The sequence below is a fragment of the Tupaia chinensis genome, unplaced genomic scaffold (genome assembly GCF_000334495.1).
Source record: "Tupaia chinensis unplaced genomic scaffold, TupChi_1.0 Scaffold000591_1, whole genome shotgun sequence".
In the NCBI taxonomy this organism is placed as follows: Eukaryota; Metazoa; Chordata; class Mammalia; order Scandentia; family Tupaiidae; genus Tupaia; species Tupaia belangeri.
This window is the reverse complement of record NW_006160107.1, coordinates 736636-759170: the sequence shown is the minus strand read 5'-3', so window position 1 is coordinate 759170 and position 22535 is coordinate 736636. Positions and strand designations below refer to the sequence as shown.

The 22535-nt window shown below is 40.1% G+C and overlaps 2 protein-coding genes across 2 annotated transcripts in view; one reads left to right on the top strand and one right to left on the bottom strand.

Moving 5' to 3' along the window:
• LOC106735950 (uncharacterized) overlaps window positions 1-1039 on the bottom strand; it is a 2148-nt gene extending 1109 nt beyond the window's left edge. Inside the window, exons 1-2 of the mRNA XM_014591525.2 lie at window positions 886-1039; window positions 30-276 (exon numbers count right to left, since the gene is read on the bottom strand). Of these exons, the coding sequence (XP_014447011.1) occupies window positions 30-276; window positions 886-1039 (401 nt within the window). The remainder of the gene's footprint in view (window positions 1-29; window positions 277-885) is intronic.
• Window positions 125-22535, top strand: part of TICAM2 (TIR domain containing adaptor molecule 2) — a 29433-nt gene continuing 7022 nt past the window's right edge. Inside the window, exon 1 of the mRNA XM_014591530.2 lies at window positions 125-238. The gene's annotated coding sequence lies outside the window, so the exon portion shown is untranslated. The remainder of the gene's footprint in view (window positions 239-22535) is intronic.

The window sequence follows — 22535 nt, the reverse complement described above, 5'->3', positions numbered from 1 at the left end:
GCCCTCTGCGCCGCGCCGCGCGGGAAAACCTGTTTCTGAGAGAAGCCACAGAGCCGGGAGCGCAGGGCCGGGAGCGCAGGGCCGGGAGCGCAGAGCCCGGAGCGCAGAGCCCGGAGCGCAGAGCTCGGAGCTCCACTGGAAGGCCCTGAGAAGTCCGCCAGGCGCGCAGGGCCAGTGCTGGAGGTTTTGGTTTTGGTTTTGTTCCTTGGTTTCTTGTCCAAAACCAACACGGATGAGGGTAAGTTGGGCTGATGAAGGCGCCGGACCCCCACAGTGCTGATCGCGGTTTGAGCCCCAGACCTGGCCGCTTAAAAACTCACGGCTGCGTGTGCAAAATCCTAGGAGGAGAATGGGGGAGAAGGGATTGTAGTGTGGCCATCCCCCTGGGGGTGTTCTCTTTTTCCCTCTCACTGCCTTTCTGTCTCTGGTGAGACAGGCTAGAGCCTAATAATAATAATAACAACAACTTGGCTGGTGGCTGTGAGCTGTTTTCAGTATTATCTTAGAACCATTCCAGTTTTCCACCCCAGTGAAAAGGAAAGAAAAGAAAGTCTCCGAAAATATGATCCTTACATTTTAACACTTTAAGTAGTGCGTGGGTTTAACTGGATTTAAGCAACTTCATTTTCTACCTTACCTACGTCGGCAGTAGATAAGCAGGAAGGATGGTTCACCCACATTAGAAGCAAAGACCGTTCTTCCTTTGTCCGGACTTGAAGTAGAACCGCTTTCCTGTTGAATCACCTGCACCTCTTCTGCGCATCATTTGTGCCTCCCGCTGCGTTAAGTTTATTCACCCAGCAGCACCTGCTGTGGATCTGCCCGGTTAATCCCCAGACACAGGCCTCCAGCTAGCCCCCTGATGTAAAAAGCTGTCTGACAGACCTGTCTCTAGTCTCTGCGCACTGCTTCCTGCTGCTGCTTCACCTGTCCTTGTTCTGGATGTCACCAAGGACCAGCTTGTGAGATCCAGTCTGTTGGGGGTCCCCTTGTCCCCTGGCCTCTCAGCATGGGGCAGTTGGACACTGTTGCTCCTCATACTCTCCCTCATACCCTTTCTCCCTCACTGGCTACCAGGGCACCACGTGCCTGGCCTTTTCCTCGCCTCAGTGGTCTCACCTCATCGGTCACTCCTCCCGTGTCCCCACTGAGTGCTGGGGACCCCGTCCCAGTCTTGCCAGGCTCTTTCTCCCGAGGCTGTCCTACCATCTACAGGCGGTGACTTCCAGATGTTTACCTCTGGCTGCATTTTTCTTCTGAGCTACAGTTGCACATATCTTGGTGTTGCTAAGCTCCTCCACCTGAAAGTCCCATAGGCATTTATTTATTTATTATTAACATAAACATTTATTGACTGAAAGGTTGAGAAAGAGGCAGAGGCACCGCTGACAGTCTTTATACGGCAATCCTTCTAGTCCAGTAACCAGCCAGGATCACAGGTCCAGGCCTGTTCAAGAAGTCGAGATTGCTAGTGCCACCCCCAATCCTCCCTTCTGCCTCCCTCTCAGTGGCTGTCCTTCTCCCAGTAACTTCAGTGCCACTCAGGAAAGTTGACACTGGGGAAATCGGTCTCAATGCCTCCTTTTAGCTCAGATCAAGCATCTAGCAAATTCTGACTCTGCCTTGTGAGATGTCTCCAGGCTGCCCTAGGACCTCCCCTCTGGCTGAGGCCCAGTCCTCTCTTCCCCAGGTGGTAGGGCAGACCTTGCCCCCACCTGACCCCCACACTCCTTCTGATAGCAGTGATTACCATATTTTTTTTTTTTTCAGACAGAATCAGAACTTCCACTTCAGAGTCAAACAGACCAAACTCTCCAGATGACTAAAGTGCTGTGTGATGCCGCCCCAGATTACCCTTGCTGCCTAACTTCCTTCTGGGCCTCTCCACACAGCGCCCTGACCTAGTTGCTGTTCCCCTCGCCTGCAACTGTCCCCTCTAGGCCACCATGGACCGGACGGTCCCCCACCTGCAGTCCCATGGGTTCCCTTCCAATTGAATTGATTCCTGCGATCATTTCTCCTGCTGGCCCTGTAGGTGGGTTGTGCTTCCACACCGAATGCTGCTTCTAGTATTCTGTGGCATTTATGGCACCTTTTAACACTGCTGGTCACTGGTGGTCTCTAAAACTGACTCGAACTACTGTCTTCTCTTGTGCCTCACTTTGATGAGAGACAGTTTGCCTTTAAATTCTGTATTTTATAAAATGTCTTTCTGATTTGGAGATAAGTTTTCCTCTTAATATCTGTTCTTATTTTAAAATATAGAAAATGAAAGAAAAATATACAGTTTACTGGGAAAAAAAAATTTATTTATGCTAGCAAGTGGCTTACTTGTTAAGGCAGCTGGATCCCACTTGGCCTAATTTGCCACTGTAGTTCCAGACCATGACTTGAAAACCGTGCAGGACCTGTGTGTATGCATGCCCAAAATCTGGAGGGGAGAATGGAGAAGGGATTGTGGTGTGACCGTTCTCCCTGGGAGGGTGGCTTCTCACTTTCCTTCTTTCTCTTTGTGGTGAGCACATGAGGCCTATAGCAAAAAACTTTAAAACAAAAAATAATATTTCGATGGTACTCGTAACATTTTTTTGGTACTAGTAACACTTACTGGGAAGAAGAAAAATAAAGAAGCTTATTTTGAGAATACTGTACAAGTTTTTATAATAAGTTCTGCAGTGACTAAGCCAATTATGATATTTCAGAATTGTCAATATTCTATAGAAAAATCCAGTTCTCTTTTTAAAAATCTGTGAGAAAGGAAGTTAAAATTCATATTTTCATCTTTATGAAAAGCTGCTGAGGATTAAAAGGTCATTTAATTTATACTGTATATTTCTCATTTTATTTCCAAGGAACCGGTTCTGATATCTGTAGCGTATGCACTACTTTCCCTTTCCTAAAAAAAAAGTATATGTTTTTTAAGGATTGGGATTTAAGATAATTGAATAAACACGTGCAATATAAGTTTAAATTAAAAAATTTTAAAGTGGGCTTGGAATATGGAGCAGAAAGAAGGGTGGGAATGTTAGGAGGAAGCCCACAGTAAAGTCAGTATCAGAACACCCTCCATAAACTTCTGTCTGTCAGAGTAGATACAGGGTCCACAGGGGAAAGCAAGTGTCCCGGTAAAGATCAGTTCAGTTTTTCTTTTGCTACCTATTAGAAGCAGTTTTTTAAAAGGTAGTTAAAACAGTTACTTGCTCAAGGACCTGTCTTAGGTACTGTGGAGAGGAATATTCTTTTAGTATTTATTTATTTATTTAAGAGAGGTTTTTTTGCTATCAGGCATGTGTTCTTGCTAGAGATATGGAGAGGCAGACAGAGAGAGAATATAAGAAATCAGCTTCCAGGGGGGTGGCCATGTCACAATCCCTTCCCCTCCATTTTCCTCTCAAGATTTTCACTCACGCACACATAATCTGGCGTGACTTTTAAGCTACATGGTCTGGGACTCGAACAGAGGTCAGCTGTGTGGGAGTCCAGCGCCTTAACCACTTCACCACCTGCTGGCCCCATCCTCTAGTAGTTATAATTAAGTAGAATACTGGGTGAAACCCTGTTGAGTTTGGAATTAGCAAACCTATGTTCTGGAAAAATCTGAGTATAAATAAAACACAGAGGAAACAAAGTTGAACCTGGACATGGGCTAAAACTTTTTAGAATGTGCAGATATGGCATATAAGGAAGATACTGTCAATATGACCCATATTTAAAAATACAAAACCGGGGCCAGCAGATGTGGTGGTTAAGGCATTTGACTCCCACATGGCCAACTGCAGCTCAAGTCCTGGCCCTGGTGACTTGAAACTCACACCAGGCACATGTGCATGTGTGTCCAGAATTCCATGAGGAGAATGGGGGAAGAAGGGCCCGGTGTGGCCAATGCCCTGGGAGGTGATTTCTCACTTTTCACCTGTCTCTCTCTCTCTCCAGCGAGCACTTGTGCTCTATGGCAAAACCAAATAAATAAATAAATAAAAATATAAAACCTAAAAAATATTTTTTTTATTTGCTATAGGGCACATGCGCTCGCCAGAAAGACAGACCGAAAGTGAGAAATCACCTCCCCCACCCTCTGCTCCCATCCCAGGGAAATGGCCACACCGCAATCCCTTCTCCTTCATTCTCTCGGGATCTTGGGCACGCGTGCACATGTGCCCAGCGTGAGTTTAAGCCACTGGATCCGGGACTCAGACTGTGGTTGACTACTTGGGAGTCAAGCTATGTAGCCATTAGACTATCTGCTGGTCCTTATAATACATGTTTTTAATGAACTTTTTGAAGATTCCTTACATAGTAATTTTAAAGAATATGTATATATTCTCATACATATACCATCCACAGATAGCCTATGTTACCTTTTTGATGTACTTCTTTTTTATTTTTAGAACAAGGCAGAAATCAAGAAATCACCCTCCAGGGGTGCTGGCCACACCCCAATCCCTTCTCTAGTCTCCTCTTGGGATTTTGGGCACTCACTCACATGCACCTAGCGTGAGTCTTAAGCTGCCGGGTCCAGGACTCAAACCATGGTTGACTGTGTGGGAGTTCAGCAACGTAACCATTACGCCACCTGGTAGTCCCCTTGATGTACTTCTTTCCAATCTATTTGCTCTGCATTTTGTTTTACAGTGCTGAATTTATACTGTATATACTATTTTATAATCTGCTTTTTTTCACTTATACTATGGAAGCATTTTTCTCACGTCATTAAGATTATTCATGACATAGAACCAGCAGTTGATGCAGAGGTTAAGGCGGCTGGATTCCACATGGTCGACGGTGAACAATGTGATTTGAGTCCGGACCTGGCAGCTTGAAAAACATGCCAGGCACATAGGCATGTGTGCCCTTGAGTCCAGAGAGAAGGGATTGAGGTGTGGCCATCTCCCCTTTGGGGATGATTTCTCACTATCCCTGTCTGTCTGTCTGTCTGTCTCTGGTAAGCACATGTGCCTTATGGCAAAACCAAAAAGAAAAAAAAATCTAAAGTCATGGTATGTTCTCAGCCATAGTTTCTTCCAGTTCCCACAATTGTTAGTCCTCCTATGCTGCTGCAGGGATAATTGTGATGCTTTCTTCATGCCAATGGACTTTCACTAGCTTCTAACTGCTTGCTTATCTTTGCAACCTCTCTTTACTTGATCACTTATGTTTGTTTGATCTTTTCTCGAAGGCACGTTTTGCCAAAAAACATTCATCATATTTTTTTCTGACAGATCCAGCCACTATCCCTTGTATTTAGTTGTTATGCATGAAAACTGTTTGCGACAATAAGAACATCTTAAAGCACAGTTACAAACACCTTGTAAAGTTGCCATCAGACTGAGAAAGCTTAATAAGTGGAATAATTTTGTGAGATTGACTGAGGGCCAGTAAGAGAACTTAGTCTTCTGAACTGACTGAAACACCGGGAAAAATGTATAACTCTGCTGTTGGCATTGTAATGGATTTACATTTAATAATTTATAAAATTTACTTTGCATAAATCCATTTATTTAAATTATGAAAGGCACTTAAGACAGTGTCCTCATAAATTGGTATTGTATAGGAAAACATACAATTTGCACATGTGTATATGAATATGTATATTGAAATACATACACTTTAAAGCAATCATATGCAAACACACATATATTTGGTGTAATTTTAACACAAATTTGGATTCATAATCTATTGTTATGTATTTTATTATTATTTTTATTGCTGGAGTGCACATCCACTCCCAAGAAAGAGGAAGAAGGAGAAAGCACCCTCAGTGGGGTGTGGTCACTGTCATAATTCCTTCTTCATTTTTCCATTCTGTTGGGATTTGGGGCATACACGCACACATGCCCAGCATGTTTTTCTTCTTCTTCTTTTTTTTTTTAAAGAATTATTTATTTATTTTTAGTTTATTTATTCTTTTATTTTAATTTGACCATGGAGAGAGAGAGAGGAAGTGAGAAAGCAAGCCACCAGGTCCAGAACTTGAACAATTGTTGGCCATGTGAGAGTATCCAGCGCCCTAACCACCATGCTACCTACTGATCCCAACCTGCCATGTTTTTTAAGCTGCTGGGCCCAGGACTCAAACTAACAGGTGAACATGTGGAATCCGACTTTCTTAACCACTAGGCCACAGTGTCAGCCCTTATGAATTTTAATTTGAGCTTATTTTAAAAAGATAGATAATGTCATGGAGGTCATTTCAGTCAGAGGGAACACATTTCAGGCATACATTAAGTTACAGACCTGTAAAGGTTAGAAGTCATGGCAGAAGAGAAAAGGGCCAAACATGATACCTTTTTTTTTTTTGAGAGAGATTTTTGCTACAGGGTGCATGAGCTCACTAGAGAGACAGAGAGACAGAAAGTGAGAAATCACCCCCATGGTGGATGGCCATGCTGCAATTCCTTCTCTTCCAGTCTCCTCTTGGGACTTTAGGCACACACGCACATGTGCTTGGTGTGAGTTTCAAACCGCTGGGTCCAAGACTCAAACAGCAGTCAACCATGTGGGAGTCCAGCACCTTAACCACCATGCCACCGGCTGGCCCCTATTGTATCTTTATAGAAGTGTTGATGCTCAATAGAACAAGTCTTCCCATCTTATCTTATTATTCTTAAGTGTATGACTAGTCTTGCCTTTTATATTTCCATACAAATTTTAGAATTGAACTCATGAAACCCAACTCAGAAGATGTCTTGTTGAGTTTGTGATTGGGATTGCATTGAATCTATAGATTAATTTAGAGATAACTGACATCTTGAATCTTTTAATAAATGAGAATGGTGAGCATGCATACATTTATTTAATATTTTTCTTTTGAAAATTTTCTTATAATATAGTTTTTTATGCAAATGTCTTGCCTATTTTGGGTTAGATTTATGCCCAATATTTGGCATTTTTTGGGTAATTTTATTTTTCTTTGTTATTAGCATAAGAAATACAATAGAATTTTCTATGTTGATCTTGTTGTATCAAGTACTCTTGCTAAATTTTTTTTTTTTGAGTGATTTTTGCTATGGGGAACGTGTGCTCACCAGAGAGACAGAGAGAGACAGATTTACAGAAAGCAAGAAATCACCCCCTGGGGGAATGGCCATGCCACAATCCATTCTCCATTCTTCTCTTGGTATTTTGAGTATGTATGCACAGGCACCCGGTGTGAGTTTCAAGCTGCTGGGTCTGGGACTTGAACCACAATCAGCCCTCTTGGAGTCTAGCAACTTAACCACTATGCCACCTGCTGGCCTCTTGCTAAACTTTTTTATCTTTAATATCTTTTGACAATTTATTTCTTTTCAGATAAAGGAAGTTTCTTTTTTCCTAGTTTGCTAAACATCCTTATAAGGAATGGATATTAAATTTTCTCAAAAGATTTTTATTCTTTATCTTGTCAATATGATTACTTTGATTGATTTTTTTTAACCTGTTAGGTCAATCTTGCATTCCAAAAATAAACTCAGCTTGGTTCTGATATATTGTTCTTTTTGTTAAAAAGGTTCATTTTTCTAATATTTTGTCTATAATTTTTGAAGTAATAATGATGCATTAAATTGACCTGTAATTTTCCTTTTCATAATGTTCACAACAAGTTTTGGCATCATATTTATACTGGCCTCACAAACATGAGTTGAGTTTCTCCTCTTTTTTTAAATCCTCTGGTTTTATTATTTCGTCTTTAAATATTTGATAGACTTCTTTTTATAATTATACATTTTTAAAATTAAATGTATTTATTTACATTCATTCACTGTACATCATTACAGCATACAAAGTGAGATTTTTCCATCCAGAATACACTGTATATTGGCTCAATCAGGCACATCAACAAATAAATTTTCCATTTCTTGTTTCCTGTATGTTTTGCTTTTTTTTCCCCCATCCTTGATTCCCTATCTCTTACCCTCGGCTGTCTCCCACTCTCCTCCCACACTGTCTCTGGTATCTATTTTTGCTTTCTATATTTTTCTCCCACATTTTATTGAGTCACTAAAGATCTTCATTAATCTAAATTTTTTTTCTTCTTTTTTTGGAGAGGTTTATGCTATAGGGCGCGTGCGCTCGCCAGACAGACAGAGAGAGACAGAGAGACAGAAAGCGAGAAATCACCCCCCCAGGGAGTATGGCCACGCCGCAATCCCTTCTCCTCCATTCTCCTCTTGGGATCTTGGGCACGCATACACACGCGCCAAGCCACTGGGTCCGGGACTTGAACTGTGGTCGACTACGTGGGAGTCCAGCGACATAGCCATTACGCTAACTGCTGGTCCCTAATCTAAATATGTTCATAGCAGGCACAGCTGATATATACATTTCCATGAACACAAGTCCAACTTTAGGCATAAGCCTCAGTGAGTAGAATGAACATCCTATAAAGTAGCACCTAGCTGGGGCTATATAGCTTACTGCAGGCATCGAACAGGTGTTTTTCATGCATTTATTTATTTTTTTTTAAATTTCAAGAAAAACAGTTTTCGTTTTTTTTTCCCCTGAAACTTTTTCCAGCTTAATTTACATTCTTTCTCTAAGCATTGTCACAGCATACAAAATGTAATTTCCCATCCAGAATATACTGCATGGTGGCTTAATCGTGCATATTATTATCAAAAATTGTTCATTTCTAATTTCTAGAATTTTTTTTACCTCCTATTTCTGACCCTCTGTCCTTTCCCACCCTCTTTTCACACTACCTCTGGTATCTACAGTTGTCTTCCATTCCTTCCCCACCCCCACATTGTATTGATCATACAATTTCTTAAATAATCTAACTACTTTCAATAGCAAGTTCACTTGGTACTATTAAGAAAACCAGTTTTAACTTAAATCAAAGAAATGCTAAGGGACTTTGCTTAAAGCCAGGAAACAATTTAGGATTCTGTTCACATGGTAGGTGCATGAACCTATGCATATCTCAAGACAGGACACAAATCCTTACAACCAGATAACAAAGTCTACAAGAAAATCAGCAATATTTTAGTCAAAAGTCATAAAATTATACTTCACCAATTCAGTCTCATGTACTTTATCTTCTGTTGTGGTTCAATTTTCCTGATTAAATTCGGGGACATAATATTCAACTCCAGACTTGTTCCTACGATTAAGTTGGCCACTTCCTTAGTTTTTGAACTCTTATTTCTGTGTGTCTGTATTTAATTTTCCTGATATAGCACACCCTTGAGAACTTCTTGGAGATCTGGTCTAGTGTTGGTAAATTCTTTCAGGTTTTGTTTATCTGAGAATGTTTCTGGACTTTTCTTCTGATATGAAGGATAATCTTGCTGTATATAGTATTCTTGGTTGAAATTGTTTTTCACTTAACACTTTTAATATATTTTCCCATTCTTTCTTTACTTGCATTGTTTCTGATGAAAGATCTGATGTTAGGCTGATGGGAAATCCTTTGAAAGTAACTTGATGTTTTCTCTTGCCAATTTTAGTACCTTGTTTTTGTTTGTGATTTTGGCCTATCTGGCTATGATATGCCTTGGAGAAGATCTTCTTGACTTGATTCTATGTGCAGTCCTTTGTATTTTTGGGGCCTGGATATTTGAATGCCTCTCTAGGTTTGGAAAGTTTTCTTCCAGGATTTCATGGAATAGATTATCAATGCTGTTTTTAGTTTATTCACCTTCTGGAATACTGTTTATCTGGATTTTAGGGCATCTAATGGTGTCTAGTACTACTCTCATATTATTCTCATTTTGGGGGGGTTATTTTCTCAATCTCTTTGGTGATTTTTTTAGTTCAATGTTCTGTCGTCTACATCTGAGATTCAGTCTTCTACATGACCTAATCTTCTTTTAATACTTTCAAGGGAGGTTTTGATTTTCTGTAGTACAGCCTTCATCTCTAATAGTTCTGTTTGGCTCTTTTTTATGTTGTATATTCCCTCTTTCAGATTATATAAGTACTTCCTCACCTGTTCTTGCTATTCAAAATATTTAGATTAATTAAGATCTTTAGTGAATCAATAAAATGTGTGTGGGGGGAAAGTCATAGAAAGTAACCATAGATACCAGAGCCAGTGTGGGAGGAGGGTGGGAGATGGCAGAGGGTGAAAGATAGGGAATCAAGGATGGGAAAAAAAGCAAAATGTACAGGAAACAAGAAATGGAAAAGTATTTGATGATAACATGTGTGTTGATGTGCTTGATTGAGCCAATATACAGTGTATTCTGGATGGAAGATCTCATTTTGTATGCTGTAATGATGTACAGTGAATAAATGTAAATAAATAAATTTAAATTAAAAAAAAGAAATCCTAAAAAAAAAGTACTTCCTGGGAACCAGCAGTTAGTGTAATGGCTATGTCGCTGGACTCTCACGTAGTGGACCCGGTGGCTTAAAACTCACGCCAGGCGTGTGTGTGTGTGTGCCCAAGATCTCAAAAGGAGAATGGAGAAGGGATTGTGGCGTGACCATCCCCCCTGGGAGGTGATTTCTTCCTTTCTGTCTCTCTGTCTCTCTCTGTCTGTCTGGCGAGCACACGTGCCCTATAGCGAAAACCTCTCCAAAAAAAAAAAAAAAGTATTTCCTCACCTCCTGAAACTTGTCTCTTTTATCCTGCATTTTCTGGAGTTCATTGTCTCTCTTGTCTTGCATCTCTGTTAGTTATGTCACTATGAACATTCTAAATTCTTTATCTATCATTTCCATGAGTTTCATTGTACTGTCTGTGGATGATGAAGGGCTGTTCTTTCCCCTTGGGGGAGAGATATTTTCTTGGGTTCCCATATTTCCTGTGCCTCTGCGGTGGTTTATGGTCATTTGATGGGTTACTACTTTACTTCCTACTTTCTTAGCGTTAATTCTGAGTGTTAGAGGCCTGCAGGAGGAGATGATCTGTAATATTTCTGCAGTTCTATTTCCTTGATCCTCACCAAGCAACTTGCACTTTTGTGGATAGAACTGGATATTACAGAGGCCTCACAGTTTCTAGGGTTTCAACTGAGAATTCAGAGGTGTGTGGGAGATGAGCCGTGCTCATTGCAGATCTGTATTTGTCCCTGCTGCTCACTTTGCAGTCTCTCTTCTCTGATTTTTGGTCCTTTGGTGGTATATTTATGTTTGGCTAATGTGAAGATTTCTGCTACTATAAGCTCATATCTTCACTTTACAGTGAGGTACTTCTGTGCCTCTTTTTTCTCTATTACTGTGTTTTGCAATGTGGTATCCACAGGAAGAGATTTGAATTCAGATTTATGAAGATGAGTTTCTCCCTTTCTGTAACAGTTCAGTGGAAGCTGAGGTTTTCTATGACCCTAAAAATATTCAGATATTTTGCTACTGTGCACCTAGAAACTCAATGTGTGGAAGCTCACTTTGCAAAGTGTTGGGCCAGAAGGAGACTTTCATTGTAGTTTTGACCGCATCTTCCTTAAGATGAGGGATGTTGAGCATTTTTTCATATGATTTTTGGCTGTTCTTATGTCTTCCTTAGAGAATTTTTTGGTCAGCTCATTGACCCATCTTTTAATTGGATTAATCATTTTTTTCTGGGTAAGCTGCTTGAGTCCCCTATATATTCTGGTTATCAGTCCCTTATCTGAGGCATAGTATACAAAAATTTTGTCCCATTCTGAGGGTTGTTGATTCACACTAATTACTGTGTCCTTTGCTGTGCAGAAACTTCTTTATCTAATATAATCTCACTTGTCTATTTTGCCTGTTCTTAGAGGGTCTTACTTAAGAAGTCTTTGCCTACCCAATGTCTCCCAGGGTTTCCCCAGTGTTTTCCACCAGTAGTTTTATAGTTTGGGTTTTGGGTGGAAAGTTCTATAGATGCCTGTGAGTCAATCTGATTTATGGTATCATTTAGATCTTGTATTTCTTTGCTTATTTTTTGTCTTGTTGATCTGTATAAAGTTGATAATTATGTGTTGAGATATCCAGCAATCAGCATGTCACAATCCATCTTTCTTTTTAGATATAGTAGTCTTTCCTTCACATATTTGTGTGCTCCTGAATTGGGTACATAGATATTCATAAGCATTATATATTCTTGATGAATTGCTCCTTTTACTATTATATAATGCCTTTCTTTGTCTCTTCTTACAGTTTTTGTCTTAAAGCCTATTTTGTCCAAAATCAGTATAGCTACTCCCAGTCTTTTTTGGATTCCATTCCTTCACTTTTAATCTATGTATGTCTTTATCCATGACATTTCTTTTTTCCATTCCTTCACTTTTAATCTATGTATGTCTTTACCCATGAAATGGGTTTCTTGTAGGCAGCAAATGGAGGGTTTCTTTCTTTCTTCCTTTCTTTCTCACTCCGTTCCTCCCTCCTTCCCTCCCTCCTTTCTTTCTTTCTTTCTTCCTTTTTTCCTTTCTTCCTCCCTCCCTTCTTCCTTTCTCCTCCTCCCTCCCTCCCTCTTTCCTTCCTTCCTTCCTTCCTTCCTTCCTTCCTTCCTTCCTTCCTTCCTTCCTTTCTCCCTCTCTCTCTCTCTCTCTTTCTTTCTTTCTTTCTTTCTTTCTTTCTTTCTTTCTTTCTTTCTTTCTTTTTGGAGAGGTTTTTGCTACAGGGTGCATGTGCTCACCAGAAAGACAGAGAGAGACAGAGAGACAGAAAGTGAGAAATCACCCCCCAGAGGGGATGGTCACACCACAATCCCTTCTCCTCCTCCATTCGCCTCTTGGGATCTTGGGCACGCATGCACACGTGCCCGGTGTGAGTTTAAACCACTGGGTCTGGGAGTTGATCCATGGTCGACTACATGGGAGTCCAGCGACATAGTTATTATGCCAACTGCTGGTCCCCAAATGAACGATTTCTGATTTTTTATTCATTCAGCCAGTCTGTGTCTCTTGATCGGATAATTTAATCCATTAACATTCAACATTATTATCAATATTTCCAGACTTGTTCCTACCATTATGTTGGCCAAATTCTTGGTTGTTTTTTGTTCTCTTGTTTCTGTCTGCCTGTCTTTAGCTTTGGTATAGGACTCCTTTCATAATTTCTTGAAGAGCTGGTCTGGTGTTGGTAAATTCTTTCAGGTTTTGTTTGTCCAAGAACACTCACTCCCATACTGTAGTTTGGAGCTCAGCAAATTTTTTTCTGTAAAGGGCCAGGTAGTAAATATTGTAGGTTTCGAGGACCATATAATGCCTGTTGCAACTACCCAGTTCTGTCTCTGCAGTGTGAGTTAGCCACAGACAATACATGAATGGCATGGCTGTCTTTCAGTAAAACTTTGTTTATAGAAATGGGTTTTGAGCTATATTTTGCAGCTAAAACCTGCTGTAATTCCTTGTGGTGTTTGGATGTTGTAGCAGTGATAGTTTAGTAGTGGACAACAGAATCTACTCTAGCTAGTTGAAGCAGAAAAGTATGTATTACAGGGTATTATAAGATCTACAGTATCACTAGGAACATTTTAAACCTATGCTCGAGGTTGAATTTCTAAGAACATCTCTGAAAGCCAAATAGCAGCTCTGGTTTCCTGGACTTGGAACTTTTGCCACAACCTGGAAGCCTGCCAAATCAGAAAGTTGCCAGCCCCAGATTTACACCAACTCTACCAGAATGTTAGACAGCAAATTAGATGCCTTGGGGTCTGTCTCCTTTCATATTTAGCAGAGTATAAGTACATCTGATTGGTGGAACTTAAATTACACCTGGAAGACTAGAAAATATAGTTTTTATACTGATGGTGCAAGAGGTACAGGAAGGTACACTAAAAGGCTGGAAGAAATTTTGGATTAGCAAATCTGCAGTATCTGTTACAACACACCATTGGCTACTTAATTTCCACACACTCTTTACTTTTCATACTTAAACTTGCATGCAACAACAGTTTAAGGCAGCTATTCTTCATACAAATGAAAGTGCTTATCTCCAAAAGGTGAGTCCAAAGCCCCATAGGTCACCATAGACATTATCACAGACATTATCCTATGACCTAAGACACTCAAGAGCTAAGTGACCTCCTCCTTTCCTTCTCAGCCACGGATTTTCTCTGTCCATATTTCCTCTTCCTGTGCTCCTCTGTACATGTGCTCTGGTTTCAGTGACTCTCACTGTTCCTCCGTAATTGCTCCACTATCTTTGAGGTGCTAAATGCCATGAAGGTTGACTTCCAGACAGCGCTAGATGCTGACCATTGTGAGAAGCACTTTCCTCCCTTGGCTTCCAAATTCCATCTGTGTCTGATTTCCCTGCTGGTTTTGTGCCTCTCCTTCCCTTTCATAATGGCCCCTCACCCTCCAGATGCCTTTCAAGTGGTGACTCTGCCATTGGCTCTCTCTCCTCTCTTGTTCTCTCTGCCTATTCTCAGGTACATGGTTTGAGCAAGCACCGAACTTTTTTATCCAACCCAAGGTGCTCTCCTAAGCTCCTACCTACATGTCCAGGTGTGTACTGGATAGCTCCTCTTCTAGTCAGGAGCATCCCAGACTGGACCAACCAGTCACTCTCACCCTGCTTAGATCAAGTCCTGTATCAGTGAGTGGTACTATGACCTACCATGTTACACAGGGCACAGACTTGTGAGGCACTCCTGACTCTTCACTGTCACTCCCATCACCTCCTATCTGTCCTTTTCTCCACTATCACTTCATTAGTTCAGAGCTCAGCTTTCTCAACTGTTAATAGATTATTGCAACAGACTCTTGGTGATTATTCTCCCAGTTGAAGGCCTTACAGCCCTCTAGCCTGGCCTCTGTTTTATTTTTATTTGGAGAGGTTTTCTTTTTCTTTTTTTTTTTCTTTCTTTTTCTACAGGGTGTGTGCACTCACCAGAAGGACAGAGAGAGACAGAGAGACAGAAAGCGAGAAATCACCCCCGAGGGGGAATGGCCATGCTGCAATCCCTTCTCCTCCATTCTCCTCTCGGGATCTTGGGCACGTACGCACATGTGCCTGGCGTGAGTTTAAGCCACCGGGTCTGGGACTCGAACCACAGTCAACTACATGGGAATTCAGCAACATAGCCATTACGCTAACTGCTGGTCCCTGGCCTGGCCTCTTCATTACTTTTTTTTTTCTTTTTTTGGAGAGGATTTTGCTATAGGGCATGTGCGCTCACCAGACAGAGACAGAGAGACAGAAAGCGAGAAATCACCCCCGAGGGGGAATGGCCATGCTGCAATCCCTTCTCCTCCATTTTCCTCTCGGCATCTTGGGAATGCACCCACACGCGCCTGGCGTGAGTTTAAGCCACCGGGTCCAGGACTCGAACCGCAGTCGACTATGTGGGAGTCCAGTGACATAGCCATTATGCTAACGGCTGGTCCCTTCATTACTATTTTAACGTGTCCAAAACAAGTCAGATTCCTACTTCATTTCCTACTCAGCACCTGCCAGGCCTCTGATCAAACCCCAAGTCCTGAGCATAATATATTATATTCCTTCTGCTCTCTCAATCCTATTTACCTCTTCATCCTTATCTCTTACCCTGGCCCAGCCCCATTCATGGACTTGAGTCAAATAAATGTCTAGAGCAAAATGACTCCAACATGCTTTGCCCTCTGTTGCAAATGCTCCTCCTTCTGCCTAGCAAACGTTGAAGGTGAAGTTCTCTCTGCTTGCAGGTGGCCCTCCTAAGTGTTTCAGTAACACCTGATTGTCTGAGTAAAGCACCAGTGCAGTGAGTCCTACTTGTCTAGTTCCTTGGCTTCACATTCCTAAAAACTAGCTAGTCTTGGTGTAGAGTAAGTTGCCAAGAAAAATGTTTTTATTAAAAACAGTAAGATATTTAGTAACAACAACAAAACATTTATTAATTGAACAAAACAGCCTCAATTTTACATATATTTGCCACAAGATGGTGCTGTTCAAATTTAGAAAACCTAAAGGCAGGCCAAATCTGAAGGATTTAAGTTCTGGGTGTCATAATTTCAAATGTATCAAAATTTTAAACTTCAGAGGCAGTGCTTTAAATATATACGCTTTGTAGTAAACACATAGACTGAAAGTTGTATATGTATGTGTAATTTGTTGTTAAATTATTACTGGTAATTATTTCACTTACTACTATATTTGAGAGCCTTTCTTCCTAAGTGGTCAAAATGCTTTAAAAATATGAACACTGGGTCCAGCAGATGGCGTAATGGTTATGTCACTGGACTCTCATGTAGTTGACTGTGGCTCAAGTCCTGGACCTGGTAGTATAAAATTCATTCTGGGTGTGTGTACATGTGTGCCCAAAGTCCTGAGAGGAGAATGGAGGAAAAGGGATTATGGCATGGCCATTCCCTCTGTGGGGCGATTTCTCACTTTGTGTCTCTCTGTTTTTCTCTGTCTCTCTGGCGAGCACCTGTGCCCTATAACTAAAATCTCTCTTAAAAAAATGAACGTTAACTGTTAATTCTAGGGCAAACTTTTATGAAAGACTGTATTAGGATCCTCAAAGAAGTAAGACTAATTAGAGACAGAATAGATTATATATGTACTTATGTACATATCTGTATCTTTATCTATCAAAATTTATTTTAAAGCCTTAGCTCATAGGATTTCAGACTTCCTAGCAAGACAGAGTAGCAGACTGAAAGTTTGGGAAAGATTTGAAGCATTCTTGGATCTGAAGAGTTGAAGCATTCTTGGATCTGGAGGTTGTAAAATCAGGCAGGATTTTCTTTTTTCTTTACCTTTTAAAAAAGTTTGTCCATTTCTTTCTTCCATGAATGAGAAAGAGAGACAGGTACCCCCAACAGGGTCCCCACACCATGACTTACCCTTAGCCTCAGTCAGCCCTGGGTCATATGGGTGGTCTCCCGTGGGACACAAACCCAGAACTTTCCCAGATGATTCAGTCTTACAGAGCATTGTGTTACTGCCATGCCATCATCACATCCCTGGAGCAGAATTTCCATTTGCCATCTGGAGACAAAATTTCTTCTTCTTTAGGAAACCTTCATATTGCTCTTAAAGCCAGCTGATTGCCTGGGCACACTTAGATTATGGGGACTAATCTGCTTAACTCGAAGTCCACTGATTTAAGTGTTAATTACATCTGAAATATACTTTTATAGCAATATCGAAACTGGTGTTTGGCCAAATAGTTGTGCACCATGGTCTCACCAAGCTGACATGTAAAACTAACCATCACCAAAGTCTAGGTGAGGAAAATGAACCTACTATGAAAGAGAGTTTCCCATCAATAGCTCTATTTTCAGTTGTGGAGAGTGAGAAGGTGGCAGCTGTAACTATCACAGAGGGGCCTCCCAGAGAGTCCTGCAAGATGAGGGTCAGAACTTAAAGTTATTCCATTTACCATAGCTACTAAAAGTATAAGATACTTAGGGATAAATCTAACCAAAGAAGTTAAAGACCTCCACAAGGAAAACTATGAGAAGAAAAGAAATTGAAAATGACACAAAAAAGTGGAAGGACATCCCATGTTCCTGGATTGGAAGAATTAATATAACCAAAATGGCAATTCTACCCAAATTAATCTACCTATTTAATGCAATGCCAATCAAAGTACCTGACACATTCTTCACAGATTTAGAAAAGACAATCATAAAATTCATCTGGAATAATAAAAGACCCCATATTGCCAAAGCAATTCTACAAAAGAAGAGTGGAGTGGGTGGCATCTCACTCCCTGACCCAAAAATATACTACAAAGCTGTGGTAATCAAAACAGCATGGTACTGGCACAGAAACAGACATGTGGACCAATGGAACAGAACTGTCCACAGGAATAAATCCCCAATCATTCAGTTAACTGATTTTTGACAAAAGGTACCAGTCAATCCAGTGGGAAAAGGAAAACCTCTTCAGCAAATGGTGCTGGAAAAACTGGATTTGCACCTGCAGAAAGATGAATCTGAACCCCTACCTCTCACCTTTGACAAAAAATCAAGTCAAGGTGGATCAGGGATCTAAATCTAAGACCCCAAACTATTAAACTGCTTCTAGAAAACACTGGGAGAATACACAGGGAACTCAAGTGGCTTATCTGAAAAAAAAGATGATCAACCCAATTAAAAGATGGAAAAATGAGCTGAAAAAAACAACTCTCTAAGGAAGACATAGGATAGCCAAAAGGCATATGAAAAAGTGCTCTATATCCCTCATCATAAGGGAGATGCAAATCAAAACCACAATGAGATACCACCGAACCCCAGTCAGAATGACTAAGATTAAAAAAAAAAAAGAAAAGATAAGTGTTGGCAGCGGTGTGGTGAGAGGGGAACTCTTACACTGCTGGTGGGAATGTAAATTAGCCCAACCACTGTGGAGAACAATTTGGAGATTCCTCAAAATCTACAAATAGAACTGACATATGATCCAGCAATCCCATTTCTTGGCATCTACCCAAAGGACAGAAGAATTTCTCATTGGAAACGTGCTTGCACATCGATGTTTATTGCAGCACTTTTCACGATTGTTAAGGCATGGAACCAACCCAGATGCCCCCGTATGGCTGAATGGATTGAAAAACTGTGGCACAAATACTCTATGGAATATTATTCAGTCATTAAGAACAGCAAAACCCTGGCTTTTGACAGAAAGTAGAGGAATATGGAAGATTTACTGCTGAGTGAAGCCAGCCAGGTTATGAAGGAGAGACACTGTATGTCCCCACTTAATATATACCGAATGTCCACACTCTCTAACTGAAACGGACGGGCTATAGGATGTATAAACACAAGAGGTTGATGTGAATACCAGATGTGGTGTGTGTGGAGGAGTGGGGCCTGGGGAATAACACTTGGAGGAGGGATACGAAGACAGTATTGTTGAGACAGGGAGATAGTGTTGTTATATTTTGATCAACTTGACCGGGGAGAAATGTTCACATGTTGAAATGATCACCTTGTAAACTAAATAATGTGATTGAATGTATTAAAAAATGTAAATAAAAAAAGAAACATTGCCAACATTTTCAAGAGAGCTGTTCAGATTAGATTCACATGGAGTACTTTTCTTTCACAGATGATCTAAGTCTTCCCTTCTGAATTTTGAATCTTTTAAAATAAAGAGTCTAGACTACAACCATTCTCTATTGATTTAATTTGAGAAAATAAGCCTTTCTAGATTTCATTAATTGTTCCCCCTTATTTCTAGAATTAGTCAGAAGAAAATATTACTTACTTTGCATACATCCTTATTATAGTTTCTTCTCCATCAGCTCTAACACCACAATAATGCCTGCCCTCAGGCAAACGAAAGAGCTTGCAGTCAGTGAATCTTGGGTATGATTCTATTTGTTATTTCATCTCTGTCCTTAGGCAGAGTCAGTAGACCTTCTGATACTTGCAAGTTATCTTATATTTGTGTTTGATACAAAAATAAAGTTGTATATAATAATTAAGTATTCTGAACTCCATATAGATAGAACGGTTACCTTTTCACTAAAATACCAAAGTAATTTGTTTTATTTATTTATTTATTTTTTAAAGGCATATAAAACTATTTATTGATCACTGTTCACCAGTATTTACAATAAAGTAAACAATATACAGTTGGGTAACATTCTGATTACTACAGAGTTATTGGTTTTCCTTGCTTCTGCTGAATCAGTAACCCAAATACTGAAAAGATTGAGGTCTACACGTAAGGAATTAATTGGGGTTCAGAAAAGAAACATGCACAGTAGTTTAGATCACAAATTTGTCCACTCATTTATGCCAGCAAGTCCTAAACTGCTAGCATCGTTAGCCATCTAAGTTTCCATGAGCCAAATCTTAGACATTTCATAAATAATGACCTTTTAGTCAACAGAGCATAAGGATTTCAATTTTTTTGTAAAGGAAGTTTACTAGAGGATTAAAATGCCCACTTAACTTTAAGTCCTTCTTAGCTAAACACTGGGATGTGTCTGTTTTTGTCATCTGGGAGGGGAGCTTGCTGGTAACTGTACAATTTTTCCCTTCAGGAATTCTGCAAATAAACTATTGAATTTACATGACTACAGATATATAAAAATTCTAATATAGTTGCTTTAAGTTATCCAATTTAGATTGTCCAATTACAAAATTATTATTTAATTTGAAAGGTTGTGGCTTCAGGAAAACTTACTTTTTTTTTTTACCACAAATTAGTTCATTTTTAACACCCATCATGCCATGAATTCATAGGGAATAGGTTCCAGTAGCTCAGGCTCCTTTCCATTGGTTCTCAAAAAGTGTGCTTCTCTGGATGGAGTAGGCTGGTGCTTTACTTGAACCCAAGTACCTTTCTTTTTCTGATCATTTTCTTTCACACGTTTTAGGAAGCTATCTCTGCTCTTAGAATGCTTAATATGCTCAATATGCACATTAATTCTCTTGGCAAGAATCTTGCCCTTAACTTGTTTGTTTACAACAATGCCAACAGCATGCTGGGTAACATTGTAGACTCTTCCAGTTTTGCCATGGTAACATTTGTGGGGTATTCCTTTTCAAACAGTACCCATTCCCTTAAAGTCTACAATATCACCTTTCTTTTTTTTGAAATTTTATTCACTTTTTTTATTTTAAATTTTTGTATACATCCAATCATATTATTTAGCTTACAAAGTGAACATTTCAATATGTGAACATTTCTCCCCAGGCCAGTTGATCAGAATATCTTCCACCAATAACACCACACCTCCCCATTCCATCAATGCTCTGTCTCCATATTCCTCTTCCAAATGTCCTTCCTTAGATCCCTCTTCTCCACACACTCCACTTCTAGTACTAACCCCCATCTCTTGTGTTTGTACAAGCTTAGGTCAATCAGTTTCAGTTATAGAGTGCAGACACTCGGTATATATTAAGTAGGGACATACAGTGTCTCTCCTTCATAACCTGGCTTGCTTCACTCAGCAGTAAATCTTCCATACTCTTCTACTTTTTGTCAAAAGCCAGTTTTTTTTTTTTTATGGCTAAATAGTATTACATAGAGTATATGTGCCACAGATTCTCAATCCATTCATCTGTATGGGGGAATTTGCGTTGGTTCCATGTCTTAGCAATCGTGAATAGTGCCACAATAAACATCTATGTGCAAGCACTTTTCCATGAAGAATTCTTCTATCCTTTGGGTAGATACCGAGGAGTGGGATTGCTGGGTCATATAGTATTTCTATTTGTAGATTTTTGAGGAATCTCCAAATTGTTCTTCACAGTGGTTGGACCAATTTACATTCCCACCAGCAATGTAAAAGAGTTCCTCCCCACACCCCCCCCAACCCTTATCACCTTTTTTTTTTTTTTAATCTTAGACATTCTGACCGGGGTTAGGTGGTATCTCGTTATTGTTTTGATCTGCATTTCCTTTAGGATGAGGGATGTTGAGCATTTTTTCATATGCCTTTTGGCTATTCATATATCATCTTTGGAGAGTGTTTTTATCAACTCCTTCTCCCATCGTTTAATAGGGTTGATCATCTTTTTTCCAAACAGCGGCTTGAGTTCCTTCTGTATTTTGCATATCAGACCCTTATCTGATATGTAATTAACAAATATATTTTCCCATTCAGAGGGCTGTTGATTCACACTAATTACTGTGTCTTTTGCCATGCAGAAACTTCTTAATCTGATGTAATCCCACTTGTCTATTTTGGGGATGATAGACTGCGCTTCGGGGTCTTATTTAAGAAGTCTGTCCCTACACCAATGTCTCCCAGAGTTTCCCCAGTGTTTTCCAGGAGCAGTTTTATAGTTTTATAGTTAGATTTAGATCCTTGATCCACCTTGACTTGATTTTTTGTCAACAGTGAGAGGTAGGGGTTCAGATTCATCTTTCTGCAGGTGCAAATCCAGTTTTTCCAGCACCATTTGCTGAAGAGGTTTTCCCTTTCCCACTGGATTGACTGGTACTCCTTGTCAAAAATCAGTTGACTGTATGTGTATGTTTGGGAATTTATTTCTGGGCACTCTATTCTGTTCCATTGGTCCTCCTGTCTGTTTCTGTGCCAGTACCATGCTGTTTTGATTACCACAGCTTTGTAGTATATTTTTGGGTCAGGGAGTGTAGAATTGTTTTGGCAATATGAGGTCTTTTATGATTCCAGATGAATTTTATGATTGTCTTTTCTAGATCTGTGAAGAATGTGTCTGGTACTTTTATTGGCATTGCATTAAATATATAGATTAATTTGGGTAGAATTGCCATTTTGGTTATATTAATTCTTCCAATCCAGGAACATGGGATGTCCTTCCAGTTTTTTGTGTCATTTTCAATTTCTTTTTTTTAGCTTCTCGTAGTTTTCCTTGTGGAGGTCTTTAACTTCTTTGGTTAGATTTGTTCCTAAATACCTTACACTTTTGGCTATGGTAAGTGGAATAACTTTTTAAAGTTCTGTCTCAGTCTGCCTGTTATTCATATATAGAAATGCTATTGATTTCTGTATATTGATTTTATATCCTGCAACTTTCCTGTAATCATGTAATTTTTCCATGGAGACCATTGGGTCTTCTATGTATACAATCATGTCATCTGCGAATAGAGAGAGTTTCACTTCTTTTCCTATTCGATGCCTTGTCCCTACCCGGGGGGACAGCTGAACAGGTTTCCTGAGTGAAGGAGTGAGAGCCGGGGCAAGCGGCGTAGTGTTACAGCATGGAGACGACAGTGTCGTCCGTTTATTGTGGGCAGCACGGTACAGCACAGAGATGACGCAGTGTCAC